The sequence below is a fragment of the Nilaparvata lugens genome, chromosome 10 (genome assembly GCF_014356525.2).
Source record: "Nilaparvata lugens isolate BPH chromosome 10, ASM1435652v1, whole genome shotgun sequence".
NCBI classification, from domain to species: Eukaryota; Metazoa; Arthropoda; class Insecta; order Hemiptera; family Delphacidae; genus Nilaparvata; species Nilaparvata lugens.
In genome coordinates this window covers 23,758,514-23,784,479 of record NC_052513.1, presented here as the reverse complement: position 1 = coordinate 23,784,479, position 25,966 = coordinate 23,758,514, and the positions used below count along the sequence as shown (strand labels likewise).

The following is a 25,966-nucleotide window of genomic DNA, read 5'->3' as shown; positions in this document are numbered from 1 at the left end:
TGATCTTTATGATCTACGATGTTGGTTTGATTGCAACAAATTAGCAATCAATGCAGCTAAAACCTCCTACATTATTTTGTTTATCCCAAAAAGTCTTCCAAATTTCATGTTTCTGGATATTAACCAGAACATATTGTGACCTGGTTGGTTCAGGACTTGTTTCAGAGATCTTCAGGTCACATCTGAATTATTTTAGGGATTCTGCGTGACTTGATAATAGTTCATAGATTGTTTTCTGTGGTACTAAATTTCGATTGTTAACAGTATATTGACGAATCTTAATAAAACAATTCTCTACAATAAAAAAAAGAAACAAACAGTGACGAACTATTTTAAAGGATTATGATGAAAAAATGGAAATCATTATTATAATAATGGGTCTTTACTGAAGAGTCTCAATTATTTTTTGAAAGATGACGATGAAAAATGACTCAGTACATAACTAGATTGCCAAATTAAATATTAAAAAACATAATTCACCCCAAAAGAATTTTGATCAAACTAACATAGTTCTTGAAAAAATATTACACTGTATAACTTACACGATACAACATACTTGAAAACATAGTACATTTTCCTAAAAAAAGGGATGATCAAACTCACTATTTTAACTATTTTTTCTTGGAAAAGTATTACACAGTATAATTTGCACAATAAAAATAGCACTGGGGAAAATGATATGAATTTCAAGATGAGATTTATAAGGGTAGACGGAGAGTAAAAGGACCTCCTCATTCTCATTGCAGCATCAGGGCAGCCAAATTTTTCTGAAGGATAGTGTCCTTGACAGCGTTGAAAACCACTTTGATATTTTCAGTGTCGACTGCCGTTGTAAAATGATGGAAGAGCGCTTTCTGACCAGTAGTAACCCTGATGACCGATTTGAAGTAATCGAGCAGAAACGCCTGCACGTCTTCGACGCTCCGCTCGTCGCCTGCAAATTCGGGGAAAAACCACCGAATGTTCGTCTCTTTCGACTTCAACTTTTCCACTAACAAATCTGTCTTGTTCAGGAACAGGATGACTGAAACACTGCTGAACACGTCGTTGTTGATTATTGTGTCGAATATATTTCGGGATTCTTCAAGCCTGTTGGTTTTTCTGAAAAAGAAAAGCAAAATATTAGTGGAAATATCACAAGGTCAAACACAGATGAATATTAGTTTCTAGTAGTTTCAATTTATTCGGGGGGTATCTCTAGGGGGGTGCGAAGGGTGCACTTGCATCGGGCGTTGGGGTTTAGGGGCCCAAAAGATGATTTTTTATTTAGCTAAGATATCAACTTTTCATCTAAAAAATGAAATTGAACTCCAAAGTTGAATGTTGACAGATTTTTCAAAAAGAATAAATAGGTTTAGTTTTGAAGCAGCAAAAGCAATGGGATGACAATGATGGTAACTCTGTGTAATTTGATTAACGGCGAATTTGATTTCTAATTTTATGTTGGATATCAAATACAAAAGAATTCATCAATTCAAAATGGAAGGATTTCCATTATTCAATTTCTGTTTCTTTTGTTTCTCATCTTCTTCAGAAACGCATAGTCCAAAAATGTACAAACTTGATTTAGTTGAGGACCTGAGGAGTAGTTTTTAATGAATTTGTTTTTTCAAATTGCACCATAAATAAGAATCTCTCGAGAGTTATATTGTGTATTAGATACTTCATCTCAGTTCTTTTAAAAGGTAGTCAATCCCAAAAATTCAACGTAAATAAAATATTTTACAGTGGCTTTGCGTTCTTTCAGCCTCCTGAGAAATTTGCTTCACGAGCTTAGTGAGACTTATACTAAAAGTTAATTGTCGTTAGGGAATATTCCAGATTTATTTTCTAGATTTTTGATTCCTAGTGTTTTTCCTGGTCTTCCCTGCTTTTTGTATTTGTATTTTATTGTATTGGAGAGTTGAGTGTTGAGAGAGGACCGGCTGCGCCCTTTCTCCACTCTCCTAGGTCAAAATAACGGCAGAAATTCTTTTCTATTTTAATTAATTAAATACTTGTTAGATGGATTCTTCAACTCGATTTACAGGTTGCGATTCGAACTGGGAGAAGCTCAAACGCTCGTGAGGGGCTTTACAATGTCCAAGGACTACAACCGACATTGAATATTTAAAACATTGATGATGCCTCTTCATAATACAATAAACATTACTTCTGAAAATAGGGAATAAACAGAGGTGTTTGGAATGAATCCTAAATCATAACGATTTTCCAGAACTCTTGTTCATATTTGCCAACTTTTAAAACCCTTGAAATTCGTTACGCAGTTAAACTGAGTAATTTTTATCCAGAAAATAGCAAACGATCCCAAACTATGACTGGTGAGAATCTTTTCTGGGTATATTATACAAGATTATATATTACCGTTGAATCTGTAGTTTAATTTTATGAAAACTGACTCCATAGCCCGTATCTGGAGTCATCTAGAGACTGATAAACTGATATAGACTGAGACTAATAAAGCAACATGAATTGAAATGATAGTACAGTACTGTCTACACTGTACATTATAAATAATGAGTAAATGAATAAATTTAAATGAGCAAATTTGAAAAGAATTTGTTTTTTCTAAATCACAAAGTATCTTGGAAGTTGAGCTTCATGTAGTTTAGCCTGCACATGATAACTGTAGATTCGGCTCTTTTTTCAAATATGAAGTAGATACCAAAAATTGAAGATTCGGTACAGTATATTGGTACATCGACCCTGAATAAACTCTGGATACAATAGATAATGATCAAGAACTTGTTGAAAGATATTTTTATAGAGAAACTGTTATCACTATTCTACGTACATTCTTCCGCTTCTCGTGGGTGGCAGTGGATATCATCTAACTTTCAGATTTGCTTGTCTCATAATGCATTTTTTCCACGGTATGTGTGTGCCTTTCATTTCAAGTTCCTAAGTTGGCATGTTGTTTTTTGCACAACAGATCATTAATGGCATTTAGAGGACTAATTTTTACTGTTTATTTCAGAGAAATAGTTTTGGAATAGTCACCACATATTATTATTATTATTAGCTTCTAGTTTAGTATGCTTCTGATTTTAATCTTCTTGATTCCTTTATCTTTAACTATCAGGTAGCCCATGCTTTGCACCGGGGAAAATTTGGTGTTGTAAAATACCAATCTCCTTATTTTTTCTTATGTCCAGGAAACATGAAAAAATAGAACAGTTATTTATTAATTTGTTCAAAATTACGTGGATAATCTTTATAAGAGTTGAAAAGTTTCCTACAAAAAATTAAGTTTGATAAGTCAGATCATATTTGATCATAGTTGATCATATTTGTCAGATCGTAAGCAATTTGTTTCAATTGCTAACAGTAATAGTGATTAGGCAATGGTTAAATATGGCGTCCCACAAGGATCAGTTTTGGGTCCAATACTATTTTTAGTGTATATTAATGATTTATTTTCGTATATATTTAATGGATCCATAACATCCTTTGCTGATGACACACCCCTGGCATGCTCAGCCAAAGACGGAAGAGAACTACATGGAATGATTCAGGCATGATCTTTATGATCTACGATGTTGGTTTGATTGCAACAAATTAGCAATCAATGCAGCTAAAACCTCCTACATTAATTTCTCATTGTCAGCAACTTTCAATTTCTCAGATCCTATTAAATACTATCAATTTGGATGTGATTCGGTGGGTTGTGACTGTGAAGTAATAAAACAATCAGAATCCGTCAAATATTTAGGATTGATTTTGGACCAAAGTTTAACTTGGGACTTTCACATAAGAAAAATAAAAAGGTACCTTCTATTTAGTAGACACTTCTTCCCTGTATCTATTCTTCGCATGATGTATTTTGCTTTTTTCAATTGTAGGTTGGAGTATGGCATTTCTTGCTATGCTTCCAATTCATGTCACATTTCTCACAATGATTAAGTTGGTCAATGTCGACACATTTTGAGCAAAAAAGATCATTGTCGACATACTGGAAACTTTTTTGTTTCGAAAGATAAGTGAATGGTAAAAGCGAGAGAGTTTCTCAGAAATAGTTGAAATTATTTTTCCAACTGTCAAAAGTAGTCGGAGGATCTTATTTTTATCTTCAAGGAATTTTAAATTTAGGAGAGCAGCTGCATGGTATGTATTGTATACCAAATTGTATAGTCCAGTTTAAGCAGAGATAAAAAAGGGAGTGTGCTTGCAATATATATTGTAGTTCACAGATCATTTTATAACTATTCTGGGAATTAAATATGATGCGGTGGAACACAATCACAACAGAAGAAAACCCTACTATGAAAGTATTTATTATAATAAACTTTCATTAGCACTAACGAATGAGACCTGGAATTCCGTGTACCAGCAGGAATGCGCTGATAGTGCTTTGAAGAGAATGATAGAAATACTGAAGAAATACACAGAAGAATGTAAAGTTATTAATAGAGTATCGCACACAAAAAGAAAAATTAAGCCTTGGATTACAAATGGATTAATTACATCAATAAGGAAGAGAGATAAATTACACAGACAAAGCAAGAATAATACAGCGAATCTACAGCTTAGAGTATTATAGGAATCTGCAATAGAAAATGCGAAGAAACAATACTTTTCAAGGTGATTTGAAACTTTCAGCAACTCTAAGCAAACATGGGAAGTAATAAGAGAAATAACTGAAGTGCAACGGCCAAGAACACAAATCCACAAAATCAACTAGGAAGGGAGAGAATTGAAATTGGGAGATGATGATAAAGATATGGCAAATTCTTTCAATGAATTTTTTATAAGTCCTGGACAAAAACAGGACATTCTAAATAGCGATTGTAATGGCGCAGATGAGCATGCGGCAGCTGATCAGATAGTCTGCCGGTCATTATTCTTTACACCTGTCAGTGAGGACGAAATGATAAAAGTCATAATAAATTAGTCTTAAAGCTAATAGTGCACCTGGACTCGATAATTTAAAACCAGATTTTTCAAACAGAATAATACTATACTTGCCAAGCCTTTAACACATATTGCAAACAGAAGTTTTGAGGAAGGTGTTTTTCCAAAGTGTCTTAAGTAAGCTTTCATTTGTCCAATCTTCAAAACAGGAGATAAGAAAGATATGAATTGCTACAGACCCATATCATTACTCAGTACATTATCAAAAATATTTGAAAAGTGTATCAAAACAAGACTGATCAGCTTTCTTGAAAAAAAAATAATTTTCTATCGCCAAACCAATATGGTCTTAGATCTAGTCGCAGTACAAATGATGCTATCCACTATGTGACCACTCAGATTGCCGATAAAATAAACACTGAAGAGAAACCATTAGCAGTATTCTTAGATTTAAAGAAGGCTTTTGATACAGTGTCACATGACATTCTTCTTTCAAGGCTTGATAACTATGGAATAAGAGGAGTCGCATGGAATCTTTTCAAGAGCTACCTATCAAACCGAACACAATGTGTCAGAGTCAATGGATGTATAAGCAACAAGCTGACTGTAAAGTTTGGAGTGCCACAAGGAACAGTACTAGGACCAATTCTTTTTCTTCTCTACATAAATCCATTATGCAACATGAAAATTAATGGATCAATCACCACCTTTGCAGATGATACTGTTCTACTGTTCTCTGAACCGACCTGGACTTTAGATGGTGTCTCGCTGGTTGAGTGAAAATCTGCTAACATTGAACCATGAAACCTTCTTTCTGACCTTTTCGGCGACTCAACATGGACAGCCAACAGGAGATAAGATAGTAATCAAGAATCAACAACGAAATAACACTTCATACACAGGAAACAGTCACAGAAATACCTGGGAGTTACTATGGACTCTTTTCTGCGCTGGGATCATCATCTCAATGAATTATGCGGGAGACTGAGGAAGACCATCTACAGATTCAGGATTCTGAGGACACTGGTCGACAAGGGATGTCTAAGAGTTATCTACTTCTCTCTAGCACAGTCCCTCATGCTGTATGGGATTGTAGGATGGGGAGGTGCAAGCTTCTTGCACATTGAACCGGTCCTCGGGGTACAGAAGCTGATCATGAGGGTCATCAACCAGAAGCCTCCACGCTATTCATCAGACCAGCTATTCAATGAGTTTGACGTGATGGATCCAAGACAGCTTTACTCCAAGGAGATACTATGCAGATTACCCAACAACATTTCAAACCAGAAACCACAACCACAACACCAGATACAGGAATCTTCTCATCACCAGTGTTGCAAGGAAGACACTAAACCAGAGACATTTCAATCATTTAGCACCAAAATTATATAATCTACTTCCTGCAAACTTTACACAGATTAATCATCTTAGAAAGTTCAAAACAATAGTACACAATTTGTTGATGAGCGAAGGAAGACAGAACATAGAAAACATTATTTCAAACAACAACTAACCACCTAATGACTTATTAAACACTAACTAATTAATAATACGCACAAAAAACTAACAAAACCTACTCTAGAACATGGTACGCCATAGTTGAGTAGATCAATTTCCACACAGAAAAAACTAAACAAGTAAGTTAGAGGACACATTATACGATTTTTTGTAACCAACTATTGTATGTAATATTGTAATTTATCCAATATTTTGTGTAATTGATGTTGTAGTTTTAGTTTTATTGGGGAAATAAACATTTATTTATTTATTTAGTTCTGATTTTTCTATTTATCATTTGGATACATGAGAGAAGTCCAGAACCAATTTCTTCATGTAAAGTTTCCTTGTGCTAGATACAGGGTGGCCAAAAAACCTCGTATTTTTGGTTCATTTTCATTTGCGTTAATTTAAAGTTTGCCTTTTAGCATGTATATTCTTCTTCTCCCTATCTCTTAATTATAATTGAAATGTCCATATCATATGTTACTATAGAACTATAATCTACAGAGAGTACCTATTCGAAACAGTTGATAACTGGCGACCAATTAATAATTTTGTCAGGTTGGCATTAAGTTGAGATTATTTCATTAGGTTGGCACCAGGTTGAAGAGTTAATTAAAATGCATTTATCGAGAACAAATTGATTGGGCACTGCTGCTTCAATCAAACTATTCCTGAGAGTATAGATAATTTTTATTTTTCATAAAACAAACTTTCATAACGTAAGTTGCTTCTATCAATTGATCCTATTCTATTAAGACTAATTTTGTTTGTATATCCGACAGATCGCGAAAACTGCTTAAAGGGGTATTTTAAAAACTTCAGAAGTGTCCGTTGTGGAATCTGTTTGTGAAGAATGAGGAAATTCGGCCAAAATTCAACTTGGGCGAAAGAAAGGGGTTATTTATTAAAATAGCTGTTGCTTTTTCTAATGTGAAAATATCTTGCATAGAAGTAAGGCACATTTCCCATGAATCAATTATTCCCAAACATTGATTGTTTTACCAAAGAAAATATAAGGTAGCTTATGATAAAAATATTGGAGATTATGTATAACAGTTCGTTGACTGTCAGTATTCCTCATTAATAGCATCAATGCTCCCCTTTCAAACAATGCTGACACATTGATGTGAATCTTACCGTGATCTGGTTACTTTAGATCAGATGAAGAAAATAATGTTGATGATCGCTACTGTTACTTTCCTTGCCCTATTACCATAGGTAAGGAAAGTATTGCTTTCCGAAAAAATTAAGGTACCCCAATTTCTAAATTTCTATACGTTTCAAGGTCCCCTGAGTCCGAAAAAGTGGTTTTTGGGTATTGGTCTGTATGTGTTTGTGTGTGTATGAGTGTATGTGCGTCTGTGTACACGATATCTCATCTCCCAATTAACGGAATGACTAAAAATTTGGAACTTAAGGTCCTTACAATATAAGGATCCGACACGAACAATTTCGATCAAATTCAATTGAAGATGGCGGCTAAAATGGCGAAAATGTTGTCAAAAACAGGGTTTCTCGCGATTTTCTCGGAAACGACTCCAACGATTTTGATCAAATTCATACCTGAATTAGTCATTGATAAGCTCTATCAACTGCCATAAGTCCCATATCTATAAAAATTTCAGGAGCTCCGCCCCATCTATGCAAAGTTTGATTTTAGATTCCCAATTATCAGGCTTCAGATACAATTTAAACAAAAAATTTCAAGTGGAAAAGATTAAGCATGAAAATCTCTACAATTAATGTTTAGTAACATTTTCACCTAAAATTGAAAATAAGCTCGAAATTCGAGAAAATGTGATTATTTCAATTGCAAACTGTTGACAACTGTTGATTCTATTAACTCATTCACTATGAAGAGATAGCAGACCTCGTGTGTTTCCAGCGTTATTGTCCTGTCACCAGCTGGCTCAGATCTTTGAATAGTAGTAGACTTGAGATGCGCAGGAACACTAGCGTCAGGTGATCAATTTTCATAACGGCAAGGAAAGTTGTGTGAGTGCGCCACACCAGATTTTTTCAATTTCAATCATGTTTGACATTTTTTTCTGCTTTTGATGCCAGCTGTTATTATTATGTGAAATTAGCTCTCATTTAATGAAATCATAATCATTGAAGTCAATAATTATACTAAGAAAGCAATTTGTTTGAATATGTGTGTTTGTGAATATATGTATCTATGTCGGACGGATCTCGAAAACGGCTCTAACGATTTTGATTAAATCAGGAATATATTGTGCTTGCAACAAAAAACATCATTTTGGAACTCTGGGATAATTCGTTGAACAACCAAGAGAAAGGATTATTGATCCCTCAAGTAGCAGCTGATCAGAAAAAAGTTTTCCATAGTCTGTTGAAAACGTAAGAAAGTGTGAGCAAATAAAAGACATTATAATATCTGTAGTTGAGTTACCAAATTTGGCGACCTTATTTTAAAACATTGCAGTATTCATGGAACATCTGGAAGAATAGGTTCAGAAAGTGACCGGATGATAGCAAAAGAAATTTAAAATCGATCTCTCCAAACATATGGTAGTTGAATGTACTGTTCATTGTGAGGTGATAGAAATGCGACTAATTTCTTCAGCTTCTGTTGTATTGGTTCCTCTGTTGCTCTATGTTTGTACGCAGCCATGGCCTTGAGAGACAGTTGCACTGTCTGTTAATTCATAATCCAGACTAAATACCAAGATAACCAATCAGAGAAGCCTTCTATTAAAAAAAACCCTGCTCTGCTCTGATTAATTCTCAAGAAATTTAATCCTGATTGAAATTAAACATGCTTTCGTGCTACTGGGCCTGATATTTCCATGTTTCAAAATCAGCTAAAAACTAAATCGAAAAAAACATAATATTCCATCAGCTGCTCCTATTTACTTTCATGTTGTTATTACGACACAAGACAAACCTATTGATATTGATAGATCACAAGTGAATTCTAAAGTTGTCAATTTAGATAGAAATTAAATTGAGTTACATGTTAGTTTACATACAAATTTTCATCCCTAAGCTTTTGGTTTCAAGCTAAGATCAAAGAAAGAAATCGTATAATGGTAGTCAATAATCAAAGCAATTGAATAAACTCTAGAGTTTAGGACATGTGAAATCAGCCACAATAAATGTTATACTATTATGAATGGACTCTTATGTATGAATGGACATCCATGGAAGAAAGAATCAGTGGATTGGCTGCTTTTACACATATTTGGATGAGTGAAACGAAAAGTAAGCGACAGGCTATGCCAAAAATTCCAGAATAAGCAAGAGATCCATGGATACCAGAGTCATCAAATTCCGAATCAACCTAATTTGGAATTTAATCTTCAATTGCCAAAGCAAAAATAGCATGATCACTGCTAATTTGATAACTGTCAACGGGAAATATTAATTGCCAATGAATAAAGTCGAGGGCGACTCTTAAGCCCCGCCCCATATCCTACAAAATTCGCTGCAATTAGACTACTCTTCTACAGAGCACTTCCAACACATCAATTAATTACTTGAATGATTTGACTCAATAATTTTCATGCCAAGTTGTGGCCTAATCTCAAAAACGAATATAACAATTTTGGTAGGATTTAGATTACAAATGTTTCACAAAAATAATTTCATCTTTTAATTCCCGTAGCGAAGCACGGGTGCCCTGCTAGTTATACATATAAATGGAAACAATCGGAAGATATTGTTGATTAAAAAGTAAAATTCATGAAAATTGATTTTTTCTTCAAATTTCACTCATTTTTGAAAAATCATAATTCAGTACCCATTAGAGATTAGAGAGAGTGTTCCGAATGATCTCATTTTATTCGGAATTTTTTAATCGTAAAAAAGGCGACAGCAAATTTTTCTGTCCGATTAACGGATTTGGCTGAAATAGCTGAAAACTGGAAAATGAACCAAGAATAAGAGGTTTTTGGGCCACACTGTATCTAGCACAAGGAAATTTTGCATGAAGAAATTGGTTCAGGACTTCTCTCATATATCCAAATGATATATACAGAAATCAGAACTACAATATTTATATTGCAAGCACCAATGTATATAGTGACTGGACTAGTATGCTAGAGGCTGGCAAGCTATTTACAAGCTATTTGACTGCATTATTTCAACTGCAAGCAGCTGGTTGCCATGAGAAAGGCTGCTTGAAACACTGTTGCCTGAAACACTGCTTGGATTATTCGAGGCGAAGTTGTCATTTTCACTATAGTCATGTGGCTTGCAGTCGTTGAATTTTTCAAGCGTTCTGTTTTTTATTTTTGTTGGTCCAAGCTATTGATAGCATAATTATGGTGGCACACCATTCAGCCGCTATCCTTCACTTTGAATCTCCTGAGAGGCCAAAATATGATCCTCCGACTCCCTGTAACTTCTTCGGATGGGGGGCCAAGGTTCAACTTATTTCATACAAACTAGAATTTGTAATACGACGCTCAGTAGTCAGAACCACTGAAAAAATTATGAAAAGTGCCTCTTACATGATGATTGCAGATGATATGAAGGAATCTACAATAAATATCAGCATTATGCTATTTTGGCACATTATCTTATTTAAAATATTTTATCCCAGTGTATGCCGCTCACCATTAAAAGATTGGCTTTTTGAGTTGAAGAAAATGAAATGACTGCAATATCTTACCTATCTTCAACCAAGACTTGGTCGAATTCCGAAGAGGAGACTAGAAAGAGTATTGAGGTGACCGAATCAAAGCATTGGAACCATTTTTGCCTCTGCGACCTCTGGCCACCAACATCCACAAACCTAAATGGAATGTTGTTGATTGGAATCGTGAACTCAGATATGCCTTTCGTGGCTTTCCTCGCATGAAGGATATCTTTGTTAGTTGGTATGTAGTCCTGAAACAAGAAAGTTGAATTATTAGACTATAAAAACTTGAAAAAATTGACAGTAGTACTAGCTTCAGGGTATAGCTAATAGTTTATAATTCCACAGGACTACTTTAGAATGATAGAGAAGTAAACAAGTGTTTGAACAACTAGAACTGATAATTACAATTCAAGAGTCATTGTTAGTTTTTTGACAATGGAAAGCTATTCTGGGGTCTTCATCATTCCAAGTAATTGTGCAAAATTAGAAATTACAAACATTAAAAAGACTTGAAAATGGCTCTAATGTCCGAAACATGTGACAAAATAATTTGAAAGGGTACTGAGATTTATATTTTTATTTATATTAAAAGTAGCCCTAAAGAAAAAAGACATTAAAAATTACTATTAGACTTTGCAAATTATATTGACATTAATTTAGTATTATTATTCTCCTATTTTATTATAATTCTCCATCATCTCCATTTACATGGGTATAAGCCGTCGAGCTTCCGAAGTGGAAGACGCTGAGTGTGATCCATGATCGTTGATTAGACTTGGTGTTTTTCTTGTTTGCCCACCAGCTTTTCATTTTTTGTGAAAATGCAGCTTTTCTTTCTTCACTTCATCTATACTTTTTGCATGAATTATATTCTTCTTCAATGTTGTTTTCCATCACGAACTGCTTATTATTAAATCACTTTTTGCTATTAGAAAAAACGACTAGCAGTCAGATAATCTGATATCTGACTGCTGGTCGTTTTTTCTAATAGCAAAAAGTAATTTAATTATATTCTGTATATAATTTCAGATTATCATTATATTCTGTATTATTATTATTTTCTTATCAGTATTTTTTGCCTAAACTAGATCTTTATCAACGTTTTCAATCCATCCCCCTCCATTGACATGCAAATCTACATATTTTACTATCTTTTTTGTAATTCTATATTGGGAAACTTCATGATATGACCAAAGAATTTAAGACGTCTTTTCCTCATGCCTGTTACAATATTTGAATGTCGCTCAACTGCTTTATTTTTTGTAATCTATAACCGTTTCCAGTTAATCTTGGACCGAGAATTTTTCTATTATTTTCCTTTTCTCCTTCTTCAAATTTTCTAAATCGGCTTCCTGTTAAGGTTAAGTGTCTCATTGACATAGGGAATTGATGGTTTGATCACTGTTATGGTGTCTAATTTTTGTGTGAAGCGACAAGTATTTCTTGTTATAAATGTAGGCTACTATTATTATTGTGTTGTATGTTTGTGTTGAATAAAATTATTGATTGATTAATCATTCATATTTTGTAGACTAGCAATCCTAATTTTAAAAATGGGACTGAATTTCAACGTTTATGCTAAGATATTGCACAATAATAAGTGAAAAATATAATGAATATGAAATATTTTTAGTACAAATATTTACAAAAATTTCTTATTTTGCAGACGAAAAGAAAACTCAATCAAAAGCTAATTTGAAAAGCATAACGTTACAAGTGTGCAATGAATGTCCCAATTTATATAGTTCTGAAAGTAACATGAATAAACAAATATTTGGATATTAGCTCTCCTCGGATTTCCTTCTAGCTGTTCACCCTGTTTTCTATATTTTCATTGACAGAAGTCATGGGGGTGGTTAACAGTATTTAATTTGGATTTTCGGTTTATAATATTATTATGAAGAAAATTGTTCAACTATTCATGTTACAACAGAACTAAATACTTGGAAAATGACACGGTTTTCGAATAATACAAGGGGCCTGTTAAGGGCCAACATGAGTTGAAATATTTCTACATGGTAATAGGTGAGATGAAATTAAAAAAGTCAACTAGAAATCACAGTATCAATACATACAAGAGATAAAAAATTCAAACAAAGCCAATAGAATAAGGATTAAAGAGATTTTTATTAAGTGAAAACGTACTGAATGAAAGCTATCTTCTAGAAATATAAGGCAAGCATTACTAGGAAAAATATTGTTCAATTATGAAAATTATTACTGTTCTCAAATTGCTGATCTAAATAATTATTGTACAGAAATAGTCACGCACAAAATTCGATTATAGAAAATAATTCTCATAGGCACAAAACAAAGGAGCAAGGACAACAGCATGAACAGAGAGAAAAGAAACAAAATAAAACACTGAAAAATGTATTATTAAGACGATTCTCACCAACCTTCTCCAAATCTCCGAGGAGATGAGAATCCTAGCAAGACCTGCACAATTAATCATCATTCGCAATTCAATACAAAAATCATTATTCATACACAAATTTGTAATACAGTAATATATCTTACAGAAATACTTTTAAATATATCAATAGGCTTCTTCCAAATTCAGTAAGCTTTAAATTAAAATTATTCCTGACAGAGCATGTTTTCTAATTTTCTGTGGATCTTATTTCAACCTTTATAATACAATATTTGAGTTTCTGGGAACTGTATTTGCGAACAGAATAAATTCATGGGTTAGAAGCTGTGCAAAAAGAAAGTGTATATTATTATATTTCAGCACTCTGTACTCTGAACTGGGAGAACCTTTATATTTACTGATATTATGATCATGATAAGAAAATACCTGGAGTCCACAGTATAATTATTTTACGTTAAATGTTAAATGAGTACGATCTGAGTTTATAATTGGCAAAAATTCACGTCTTATTTGATAGATTTGATTATTCATCTGTATTAATTCAGATATAGTAGGTACTTGATTACAGATTTATACAACCCAACTGCTGGTGCCAGGTGCGTTCCAAACCACTGAATAATTGAATGATGCAGTATTTATCCCCCCTTAGAATTCGACTAAGAGTTGACTTCATTTCATAAAAAAATGGCTTAATGAAATATTATGGGCACTATGCTTTTAGGAAAAGGCATATACTTTCAACATTAATTAAAAGTGCATAAATCATAAATTTTACTAGGTATCTAGAAGAGATAATTGACAGTTTGTCATGGACGATAAATTTAGGATTTGTAGTCGAAGCTATATTGTTCGAAAGACATCAGTAATTGAGCTAATCATAACATAATACAGCCAATGTTCAATTGAGGAGAAAATAAATCTCTGATAACCTCCTTCTGTTCGAAATTCTATCTTAGTCAATAAATTGAACAATTACTTGGTTGATTTTATAGGAATGTTCAAGAGAAATTCAATACAGGAATCCTTATCAGATTGTCCTATTCAGATAGGATAATGAACTTGACTGATGCAATCAATGACATGAAATCTTATTACAGTAGAGTCAACTCCGACTGATAAGCTATTAGGACATGATACAAGGTGTAAACATAGCTATGACGTTTAAGTCTGCAGTCAATGTCATTCGCCAAATCAATCATCAGGATAATTTAAGAAAATACTAGTTATATCATTCCTAATCTGTACAATGTGTTTAGTTAGCATATATCTGTACTGTTGAATAAACATAAAATTGTTATTCTGAACTGGGAAAGTAATTTTATTTAACAAAGCAGTTTAGTTACTTGATTCACTTTTAGAAATAAATAATAAACTCATTCCAATACTACTAAAATATTTTTTCCATTTTTTCTTCAGTAAATAATGTGGATTGGGACCCACACGAACAGCAAGTTAATCATCATTCCAAAGATAACAAAATATGATTGTAAAATTGTGAAATAAATAACTCAATTTTATTTTATTTATTCATTGGAAAGTTACAGTATGTAAAAGCACCATGGATGAAAAATAATGACGATTTATTCAGTTATTTTGTTAAGTGGAACTAACAGCAGTTTAGTTCTTACACAAACATTCCAAAAATATGTAACTCGCTCAAGCTACAAGTGCTTATCTATGTTATTTTAACAAACCTACTTTAAACTCTGAATTTCATGAAAAATTAGTATTAATAAGAAAACTAAACATTCTGAACAGCTCAATCAAGCATGGGGCACAATCTAATGTAAAATATACTGTATTGAATGAATAAGGATATTCGATTACATGAAACTGAGCAACTCTTACTTTCTAATCGGCACATATTAGAACTGGAATTTGAGTTGAATAAAAATAAATGCTGAGTGCCCTGCTGCATCAGTTTTCAGATCGCACTTGATCAAATTTTAGGGTCTCTGACATGACTGCTTTTGGGTAGCCTGAACCGACAACTTAACGTGTTCCATTCGAAACAAGGGTCTTTATTATTTTTTTGAAATTACAATATACAATATTCACTACAATCCAACTTTACCGGATTCAACAGGTTTCAGAGAATTTTCTTTAAAATTCTAAAAGTTTTTATCTTGTGACAGGATTAATATAAGGATTCTTTCTCATATTAATAAGTTGCTTGTTTTAAGTGGATTTTCACAAGAGCATACCATAACAGAAGTTAGAGAGATGAATGTAGCACGAAATGCATTTTCTTTTCAATAGACTAACTGACAGTGAAAGGATACTTATTTAGAGCCCCAATGATATTTGAGTCTCCACAGGTTTCCAACAACAAAACAGATCTCTGGAGACAGACAGATAAGGACGGGTCACAATACAACAAAAACAGATAGGTGCTCAGAACCCTTTCCTCTCATAGACTGACTGGAGAATCATGAATGCTGCTGAAATTTAGAATAGAATCCCTTCTATCAGAAATCACAAATTGAAAATATATTATTCTGATAAATTAAAAGTTGATAATTTTTCATTTTGTGATATTTTTGTACATATTTTTCGTTATTAGATTATTCAATTGTGTTTTGTTCCTACATGTTCCTCATGTATGGAAGTGAGAGCTGGGATACCTCAAAAACCATTGGAGTAAGATAACTGCCACAGGAAATGAGATTCCTAAGAAAATTGCTGGGCAAAACGAGAAATGAGAGGGTATGACAGAAGGTGGGAAGGAAGGCGCTGAGTGAGGATGTAAAAGAGAAGCAACTCATCGGTTCGGACAAGTCACCAGGGTGGAGGAATGTAGAGGGGTAAAGAAAGTGATGGAGGCCAATAGAGAAGGAAACCGGAGGGAAGGTAGACCGCGAATAAATTGGGAGTGCAACCTCGAAGGCCTGGGTCGAGAGAGAGGAAATTCCATGAGGGAAATGAGAAGAATGGCTGAGGACCGGGAAGCGTAGAAGAGATGGGTCGAGGCACGGACCCCTACACTGTAATGGCAGAAGGGGAGAAGAAAAATAAGTCTTAGATATTATTAGCATATCATTATTAATAGCAAATTGGTAAGAAGATATGCTTCATTTTTCATTTGCTTCTTTGTTTGCCAACCAGCTCTTCATTTTTAGTGGAAATTCAGCTTTCCTTTTATTTGATCCATTTTGCTTCCGCTCTTAGTGCTCTTGTCACTGGTTCATTTATCAATTCTTATTTAAATTATTATTGTATAGATTATTGTATAGATTATTATTGTATCAATTTCTCTGGGATGTAATTAAATACAATGACTCAGAAAGAGCTTCATCAAATTCTGTTTCTCTCATATTTATGTTAAAAATATAATACCTAGGTGTAGTGTGTACGGTTAGTGTATAAAATAAAAAAATATAAAAGTTACAAAGATAGGAAAGCAGTGAAAAATGAGAGTTCATTGACTTAATTTTTCAAATGTAAACGGGATAACTGAGCTTTTGTTGAGGCTACAGGTGACTTGTATCATAAACATCTACGTAGTTGAACTACAATGTTTTCCATTATTAACGTATTACTAGTTATACAAATAATGTTTTTATTTCAGCTAGAAACCAAAACAGTAGAGCCCATTTTGTCCTTGATTTTTGAGGATTGAAAATTTGTTAAAGATTTTAGGATGATATAGACATGATTAGGCTAATAGTTATGACATGAAATTAAATGGAGTTTATTAATACAAACTTGTAAATATTCAACCAACTTTCTTGAATAATTTCAACTCTATCCTGATCAGCCACTAAATGTTTATTAATAAAAGTAACTTATTACTATTCAACTTATATGGAACACTATATTATGCGTTGTAAACTAGACAAATATACTAGTCCAGTCAAATGGTCGTTTTTCAGGAAACTGCCCCGAAACAATTTTTCTCGACGGTTCTATATGTATTTTGGGGCGCTGAATTCGAATCTGAAATTTGCTGACACGCCAGAGGGCGGCTTCACCACCTAAACCCCCTAAAATTTCGGACTTTTTAAAATTTTTCCATTTAATCTCGAAGACTTCGAGTTTTTGGAGGAAAATCATTCTCTACAAAATTAAAGATAATAAAAATTCCAATAAATTGAGTGATCGCGCAGGATTCTACCAGTTTTTGTTCCGGAGCTACGGATTTTAAAAAATGGGTATTTTTTAAGGGGTTTTCAAAATTATGCAAACCTACCACTTCTACCATAAACAACTTGGATATTGGCTCAATTGACTCGGGCGGTGCTTTGTTGGTTTGATGACTGGGACTTTGGGTTGGACACTAGGTTCACCCTCCACACGAACTTGAAGTTATTGGGCACGTCAATGCCTTGCGAGGCGGGTCTGCCCCCGGGTATTGATGGTTTTTCGGCCTCCTTATTGAAAGAAAACCTATTTATTTTCATTAAACCATTTCTTCACCTTATTAATCTTAGCTTGGAGACTGGAGTTTTTCCTGATATTTTTAAAATTGCCAAAGTGTTTCCCTTGCATAAGTCTGGTATTTTTACTGACAAAAACAACTTTCGGCCTATTTCTCTTTTAAGTGTTTTTTCGAAGGTTCTTGAAAGAATTGTAAAAGAACAACTTGTTAGTTATCTTGCGACTAACGGCATTCTGGCAGAATGCCAATACGGTTTTAGAGGTGACAAAAATGTTTCGGATATATTGTTTGATGTAAACAAGCAGCTTCATTTTTCTCTATCTAATGATATGCATCCAATCTTAATCTTCCTTGACCTCAAAAAAGCTTTTGATAGTATTGATCGGAGGAACCTTATCAGAAAATTGTCAGCCTTGGGTGTCACTGGGAATGCGCTTGCATGGTTTACTAGTTATTTATCTGGAAGGAGACAGTGTGTTTCAATTAATGGAGTAAATGGTAATGAGCTTCCTGTCGACTTTGGGGTGGTACAGGGAAGCACTCTCGGGCCCTTACTATTTCTCATATATATCAATAACATTTCCAGATTAAATTTACATGGGAGGCTATTTCTTTTTGCAGATGACACTTTAATTTTTGTTGAAGGGAGAACTTGGGAGGAGGCTCGTGATAGAGCTGAGTCTGACCTAAGATCTATCAAGAAATGGTTGGATCAGAATACCCTCTCTCTTAATATTGCAAAAACCAAGTTTATGCCCATTAGTCTAAGTAATAACTCAGATTCCAATTTACACCCATTGAAAATTCACGAATGTGGAGTTGATGAGAGGAATGCTTGTTGTTGTGAAGTGATACAGAGAGTTTCTTCTTATAAGTATCTGGGGGTGGTGTTTGATTCGAGAGTGAGATGGGCAGAACATACCAACTTCTTATTGTCTAAATTAAGAAAATATATATATGCATTCAGGTGTCTCAGTGATGTTTTAAATGCTAAGGAAATTAGACAGATGTATCATGCCTTCGTCCAGTCACTGCTATCATATGGTATACTGGCCTGGGGTGCTGCCTACCAGGTGCACATTAGAAGATTGGAGACTGTTCAGAAATCAATTCTTAAGGCAGGTTTAAAAAAGAATAGAAGATATTCCTCTGCGTTACTTTTTAGTGAGTCCAGAGTCTTGTCACTGAGAAAACTTTTCATAAAAGATCTGTTGATCTACATCTATAATAATTCCCATTCAATATTTACTCCTACAGAACATTCATACAATACAAGATATGCATCAACAGTAGGTATAAACACAATACAACAAACAAGATCGTTTTCAATGACAAATTGCTTTTACATTTCTCATATTTTATTCCGAAATTTCCTTCTCCGTTCCAACCAGAATAGATTGTTGGATGTAGTTTCGAACTCTGCGTTCAAGTGGCACTTGAAGAACTGGCTGTTTGATATCAGTGAGGATAATGCCGTCTCACTCATTGTTACTGGGGGTGCGCGTGTTTGATTCAATTTGGGTGCCTTCAGAGAGATTTTTTTTCAGTTCTGTCATGCTTGTCTGATCTATTTTCCTGACTTAAATTGTAGCCTTCCTCGCTATTCCTTGGTTTTCATCATCTTTTATTTCTAAATTTAAAGTTATTTATAATTCAGTTTTCCACTTTTTTTTATCCCTTCTTAATGCATGGGGATTATAGTTTCATAATTGAAAATATATTTTTATGTAGTTTAGATCTCTAATAAAAATTGAGATCTCTATTTATAATTATAGATATAACACATATTGTTACGATAACTCGAGCTTACGCACAGGCCTTTGTTGCCTATGTAAGCTCTTTCCTATCTGATACAAGAATTTTATACAAGAATAAAATTGTGATAGCTCAAGAGTTCTATTGTTTAGTATAGTTCTATATTTTGTTTTTTGTAAGTATATTAGCCTATATCATTTCTTGAATTGTATAAACTTTATTGCTCAAGATTCTATGTAACTGCTTGAATTGTATTCAGAAGGAAAAAATAAATTGAATTGAATTCGAATTGAATATTTTTCTAGTATAGATGAAAAACCACACATCACGTGAAAGAACAAGTAATTCTGAACAGGATTCCTCAGGTATTTTTGAATTTAGTAGTGGGGGACTGTGAAAATGATTAACGTATCACAAATTTTTCGGATATTCTGTAGTACCTATAGTAACCTATAATAATAGTGCTTGCGTAGCAGCCTAGAGATAGGTACCGGTTTCAAACCCAGATATGAACAAAGCAACAAACGCTTCTAGCCCTACTATCGGATGAACACGTTATTAGTCGGTCCCGGCTGATATAACAGTCGTACGGGTCATTGACAGCTCAAATTCACGCTAGCAGGTTAGGACCTTCCCGTGAGGGACTTCCCACCTACAAAAAAATCATAGACTATTATAGGCCTATAAATTCACTTTTTACAATATACTTTTTATCAAAATGTATTTATAAAACTTATAAGTTTAAATCATTAATAGTTTCTAACAAGGAAAACTGGCCGTAAATCCAATTGAACTAAACGATTTAAGATTTGACGTTCAACTGATATGGACGACTCTGATTCAGAAGTCAACATAACCTATATTCTTTCAACCATGTACGCTGATCATCTTTCTAATGGCATTTCGTCATTCATTAGCATGTCTAAAAGTATTTGACAGGATTTAGTACTTTTCTAGATACCATTCTATATTAAACAGAGAACTGCTTGAGATCTCTAAAAAGTAGAGTAATCATGCAATATAGATAGTGAGTATGGTAGGCTATTGGAAAATTGACACAAGTCTTGTGTTTTTGACCATTAAATAAGAGAAAAACAAAGATAGACCTAATCCAAGTTCACCTAAATCTCAAGATGAAAAATTTAACTTTTCTATGACAATTTCAGCATTAAATCTCGATAAATGTATTAGGTAATTGTAGATAATACTTACTCGTCGTGCTATCCTATCCAAGTTCTCCAAAAAGTATTGAACAGAATCACTTAGTTGGAACTCACGTCTTCTTTCAAAAGCTCGTCGAATACCGGAATCTATCCACAAACTACGTAGATAAGGTGCAAATTCCAAAAATAATCTTGATTCCAAAACCGTATTATTCTCGAACTTTAGAAGATGACTTCCACACTCAGAGTTTTTGGGGTACTCCCACGGTATCCTCAACTTGTCCCTAGCATCCACTAACACTTTCATACCTTTGACAATGTTCTGATAAATCACTTGTTGATACTCTTTGACTAGTTCAGGTTCAAATTTCAGTCCATGAATAATTTTCATTTGCTTGAGAAATGTTGATTTGCCACTTTCACCAGCACCTAGTAGGAGGAGTTTCACCTGCCGCCTGAAAGAATGTTTATCCTTTTCAATCATTCTGTCAATTTCCTGGCTCCTATACCGCTGTTCCAATTCTTCAGGGGTGAATTTGAATCGAAGACAACACGGGCAGGACCACACCACATTCGCCATTTTGTGACCTCACCCTCCTAAATACATACTTCCAAAGCAAACAGACGGTTCCGATCTTGACTTGACATCCAAACACAAGACACTGAAATATGTTGTTCTACATCAGGACACCAGAGCGAGTTATCCGACCTTTGAGCGGCTAGTTTAAAATGGAGGGGAGATCGACTCACAACAACCATCAACATTTAACTACTGGTTCTTCAATAGAAGGAGTTCCCAGAATAATTCAAACAATATGATTCACTAGCAACTAGCATTGTGTAATACTTATTTCGGATATCTGTCTTAAATTCATCATGTTTTACGATGCGCAATCCTATTTATATTATCTAGCGTACTTCATGGCAAAATATTTTCCGTCAATATCTCACTTGTAATAGATTTTTAAGTACAGTAACTTACTAACTAGAACATTTTGTTTCATCTACATTTCTATTGTAATGCAAAAGGATGATACACATTATTATGTGAACCGTCGCATTATACTCTTTTCAAGATACGATAACAAAATTTTTCGCTACCAATTCTACACAGTTTGACCTTTGATAACGAGTACGGTTTGGAAAAACATGGCACAATAAGCGCCATCAGTTTTCAATAACTTAATCAAATTGCTAAATATAATAATTGATTAGAAATTTTGTCATTCTATCATAATTAGCTTGATAGGGCTTTGAACCATAATTTTACTGTCACTGAAAATAGATAACCCTTCAATGAATGTTTTATTATTTACATCAAAAGTTCCAATGACAGAATAATATGTAATGGCAGTCTGTAGATTTTTTTATTATAATTTTTAACGGGAATTCATGAAACAGATATTCCGAGAAAACTTTCTTAAACTGTCTTGATAATTATTTTTCATAATTCCAATAGACTAATCCGTATTATCTTCTGTAAATACCATGGAATATTAAAATAGGTTCTCATAAATTGAATAAATCTTATTTATTTAGTTTGAATTGGTTTCTTTTTCAGATTGATTTCTACTTAGATTGCAGGTTTGATGCCTAGTAAGATCGGACTCCACACACTAGTGTTTAGTGTTAGTGGTTGTTTTATTTAGTGATAAGATAAATATAAAGTTATAATTTTTTAAACTTCAGACAAACTGAAAACTAATAAGGTAAAATTATTTTTATGCAACTGTAGTACGGTATTCAGCTTTATACAGATGCTTTAGAAGGTTTAACAGCCAAAGATCATATTAGATTGGTTCTAATAATGAAATTTGCAACAAGAGATGACTAGTAATATTTTCTTGTATCGACCTTTTATAAATTTCCACATTACCGTATAAGATTTTTCAATATTTTTTAAAAACGTCAATAACTAAAAAAAATCTGGTGTGGTACACTCATACAGTTTTCCTTCCTGATTGTAAGCCTCATTCTTAAACCAGAATAATTTAGGGGAATAACTTAATGACGATTGGCAGCTACATATTTAAAATCATATGATCAAACTATTTTATAAATTGTTTTCAGAAACACTTCTCTTATATGGGCTACTTTATTCAAATAAAACTTATAGTACCCTTCAATTAAAACATTTTAAAATAAAGGGTTTTAATGAAGGGTACTATAAGTTTTTATATTGTTTTCAGAGTACATTTTCCTTTGTGTAGATTTGTGAAATTTGATGCTTTTTTAAAAGTCATCAAAACAGCTGTTCTACAGGTAAAATATCTGGAATACATGTGAGTCTCATTTCTGGGAAAATTGCAGGAGTTCTGTAATATTCTTGAGAAAAATAGATTTTGTTAAATTTCTATCACAATTTTCCCAAAAATGACGTGACCGATTTTTTTTTCAAATTCATACTCTGTATAGTTATTTATCAACTGGCATGAAGTGGACTTTGTAACCTCCTTCTCGTGCATGAGGTAGGTAGGTAAAGCAGTTTATTCAAAAGAACACAATATGTCAATATGACTATGTCATAGTCGAGATATTTCATCTGTAGAATAGCTGTTTTGATGACTTTTAAAAAATCATCGAATTTCACAATGATTTACACAAAGTTAAATGTACTCTGAAAACAATATTTTATGTACAATATAAAATAATATAAAGAAAATAAAAATCTCAGTACCCTTTTTTTGAAATATTTTATCACAACATGTTTTGGACATTTATGCCATTTTCAAGTTATATGAAGTGAATAAATAAATACTACTGAAAGATTCTTATTTTGATCATATGTTAGTGTATTCATATGTTTTTATGTACTAGGAATGTAAATTTTGGGTTCAAATTCGCATATTAATTAATTAATATTATTCGAATATTACCAGAGAATTGATTGAAGATGGGCTCAACTGGCACTCCTATGAAGATAAACAGTCGAGACCAATAAGAGTGATGATTAAAAAGCTTCATCACTCTTGTAGTACAGAAATGATCCTGGAAGATTTGAAAGTACGAGGTTTGAAAGTTCTTGAAGTTGTAAACAAGCTGAGGTGGAAGACAAGAGAACCATTAGATATGTTCATGGTATCATTCAGCGCGGAAGAAGATATAAAACAGTATTTGAATTGAAAAATATACTTGGCTGTAGAGTGGAAGTTGAAGCATTGAAGAAGGCCAATCTGATACCGCAATGCAAACGTTGCCAAGCATACGGCCACACTCAAAAATATTGTAACAAGGAGCCTAGGTGTGTTAAGTGTGCAGGTAAACACCAAACAAAGGAATGTTTGAAACCCAACGATGCTCTACCAAAATGTATTCATTGCGGTGAAGCACATCCAGCAAGCACTGTTGCAATCGAATTGCAAAAAATCAGGAATTCTACTAAAACAAAAACTATTGCAGATTCACGAAAGAAAATCAGTCAAAATATCCCACCAAAAATCACGGAAAATACAGAAGCTCACAATCTAAACAATGGTAGTGCAGTTAAGAAATTGACTTTCGCCCAGATTGTCTCAAAAGAAAATAGATCGAATTTGGAAGAGCCAAAAAGTGAAGTAGAAGAAGGCACCAATAATATTTTGCAGCTAATCTTGGCAAAACTGGATAGACAAGAGCAAATAATCACCTCACTACAATCTAAATTTCAGAAGTTAGAACAGAGTAGACTACTGAAATCCAAATGATTCATTCACTAAAAATAATGGAATGGAACGCGAATGGATTGTTACAACGGCAACAGGAGTTAGAAGCAGTTCTAGATATAGAAAAATAGAAATATGTCTTATATCTGAAACTCACTTTACAAATCAATCGTTTATCAAATTCAAAGGCTCTAAGATCTATCATGCTTTACATCCCAGCAATGTCGCGAGGGGTGGGAGTGCCATAATTATCAGAGACAATCTACAACATCATGAAGAAGTGAAACATGAAAGTGATAGAATTCAATTGATAGGTGTAGCAGTTCAAGCAGTAAATTATCACTTCGTTGTTGCAGCTATTTACTGTCCTCCCAGATATTCCATCAGAAGAGAGGAGTATTCGACATTGCTTGATATGTTAGGAGAAAAATTGATTCTTGGTGGTGATTTCAATGCAAAGCACGTGCATTGGGGATCGCGCTTAACAACTCACAAGGGAAGACAGCTCTTCGAAGCAATGAAAGAGATGAGGTGCGAAGCTCTTTCAACTGGTAAACCAACCTACTGGCCCACCGATACGAGGAAAATCCCAGATCTCATAGATTTCTTCCTGACAAAAAATATATCAGTTAATTATTTGCATTTAGAGGATAGTTTCGACCTTAATTCCGACCACTCACCCATCATTATGACTGAGTGATTCAATTGTACGGAGGGAAAATACTTGTCCAGCATTAGCAAATAGCCGCACTGATTGGGATGGCTTCCAACAGATGCTGGAGGAAAGAATAGAATTGAACTCACCATTAAGGAACGAAGAACATATTGATCGGGAGTTGAAGAAGTTTATGACTGATATCCAACAGGCAGCATGGTGTAATACCCCACAAATCAGAAGAAGAACCACTGGAAATAATTACCCTGCGGAAATAAGAGAATTGATTGTTGAAAAACGAAGAGCTAGAAGGAGATGACAGCAATCACGTTCCCCCCAAGACAAAAGAGTTTTGAACAATCTAACTCAAGATCTAAGGAGAGAGATTCAATGTATCAAGGATGAATCAATTAATAGTTACTTCAGAAACTTGACAGCAGAATGCAGTACGGACTACTCACTCTGGAAGGCAGCTAAAAAAATAAAACAAACCATTCAACAATCTCCTCCTATCAGAAAGCAGGACAGACAATGGGCAAGGAGTAGTGATGAAAAGGCACAGATATTCGCGGATCATCTTTCAAACGTTTTCCAGCCAATCAACTCAGGTGAAGAGGAAACTTTAGAAGCGGCTGAGAATATCTTACAGTCGAATCAAGAAATAATGCGCGTCACAGTAGAAGAAGTGAAAAGAGAAATGAGAAATCTGAATAACAAATGTAATATTACATTTTTTCTCGATTGGAATCGAATCTTCAATTCGAGATCTATAAAACTTTATAGTAAATATCAGAGTAATCGATATACGGACAACTTTTTGCCTAAAGAAGGAATAACAGAGGTTATGACTTAGAGAGGCAGTAATGAGATAATATTTTTTTGTGTTGATTAATAATGCTGATTGCCATAGATGCAGATTACTTATGAATTTTAATTGCCTTTGAAGCAAAATATTATTGATGTTTTGAATGATTTCTTGTTTAATGATTGATAGTAAAGTTTTGTCATGAAATGTAGTTTGTGTTTAGAACATTGAAAAG

At 33.7% G+C, this 25,966-nt stretch overlaps 1 protein-coding gene across 1 annotated transcript; it reads right to left on the bottom strand.

The window, feature by feature from the left end:
- Nucleotides 1-76: 76 nt before the first annotated feature.
- LOC111051510 (guanine nucleotide-binding protein subunit alpha homolog) lies at nt 77-21,619 on the bottom strand. Its single transcript, XM_022338037.2, has 3 exons — nt 20,680-21,619; nt 10,991-11,208; nt 77-1,101 (listed from the first exon to the last, which is right to left on the bottom strand). Exons 1-3 carry the CDS (start codon nt 21,208-21,210, stop codon nt 738-740), a joined length of 1,113 nt encoding a protein of 370 aa, XP_022193729.2. The 5' UTR covers nt 21,211-21,619; the 3' UTR covers nt 77-737.
- Nucleotides 21,620-25,966: the final 4,347 nt, after the last annotated feature.

Bases quoted from the DNA above. Each gene is read 5' to 3' on its own strand.
- LOC111051510 (XM_022338037.2), bottom strand. From the start codon at position 21,210: ATGGCGAATGTGGTGTGGTCCTGCCCGTGTTGTCTTCGATTCAAATTC. The intron at 11,209-20,679 runs GTAAGTATTATC...TTCTTGTTTCAG, and splicing joins TGGATAGGATAGCACGACGA to GACTACATACCAACTAACAA. The intron at 1,102-10,990 runs GTAAGATATTGC...TTTCTTTTTCAG, and splicing joins CAAGTCTTGGTTGAAGATAG to AAAAACCAACAGGCTTGAAG.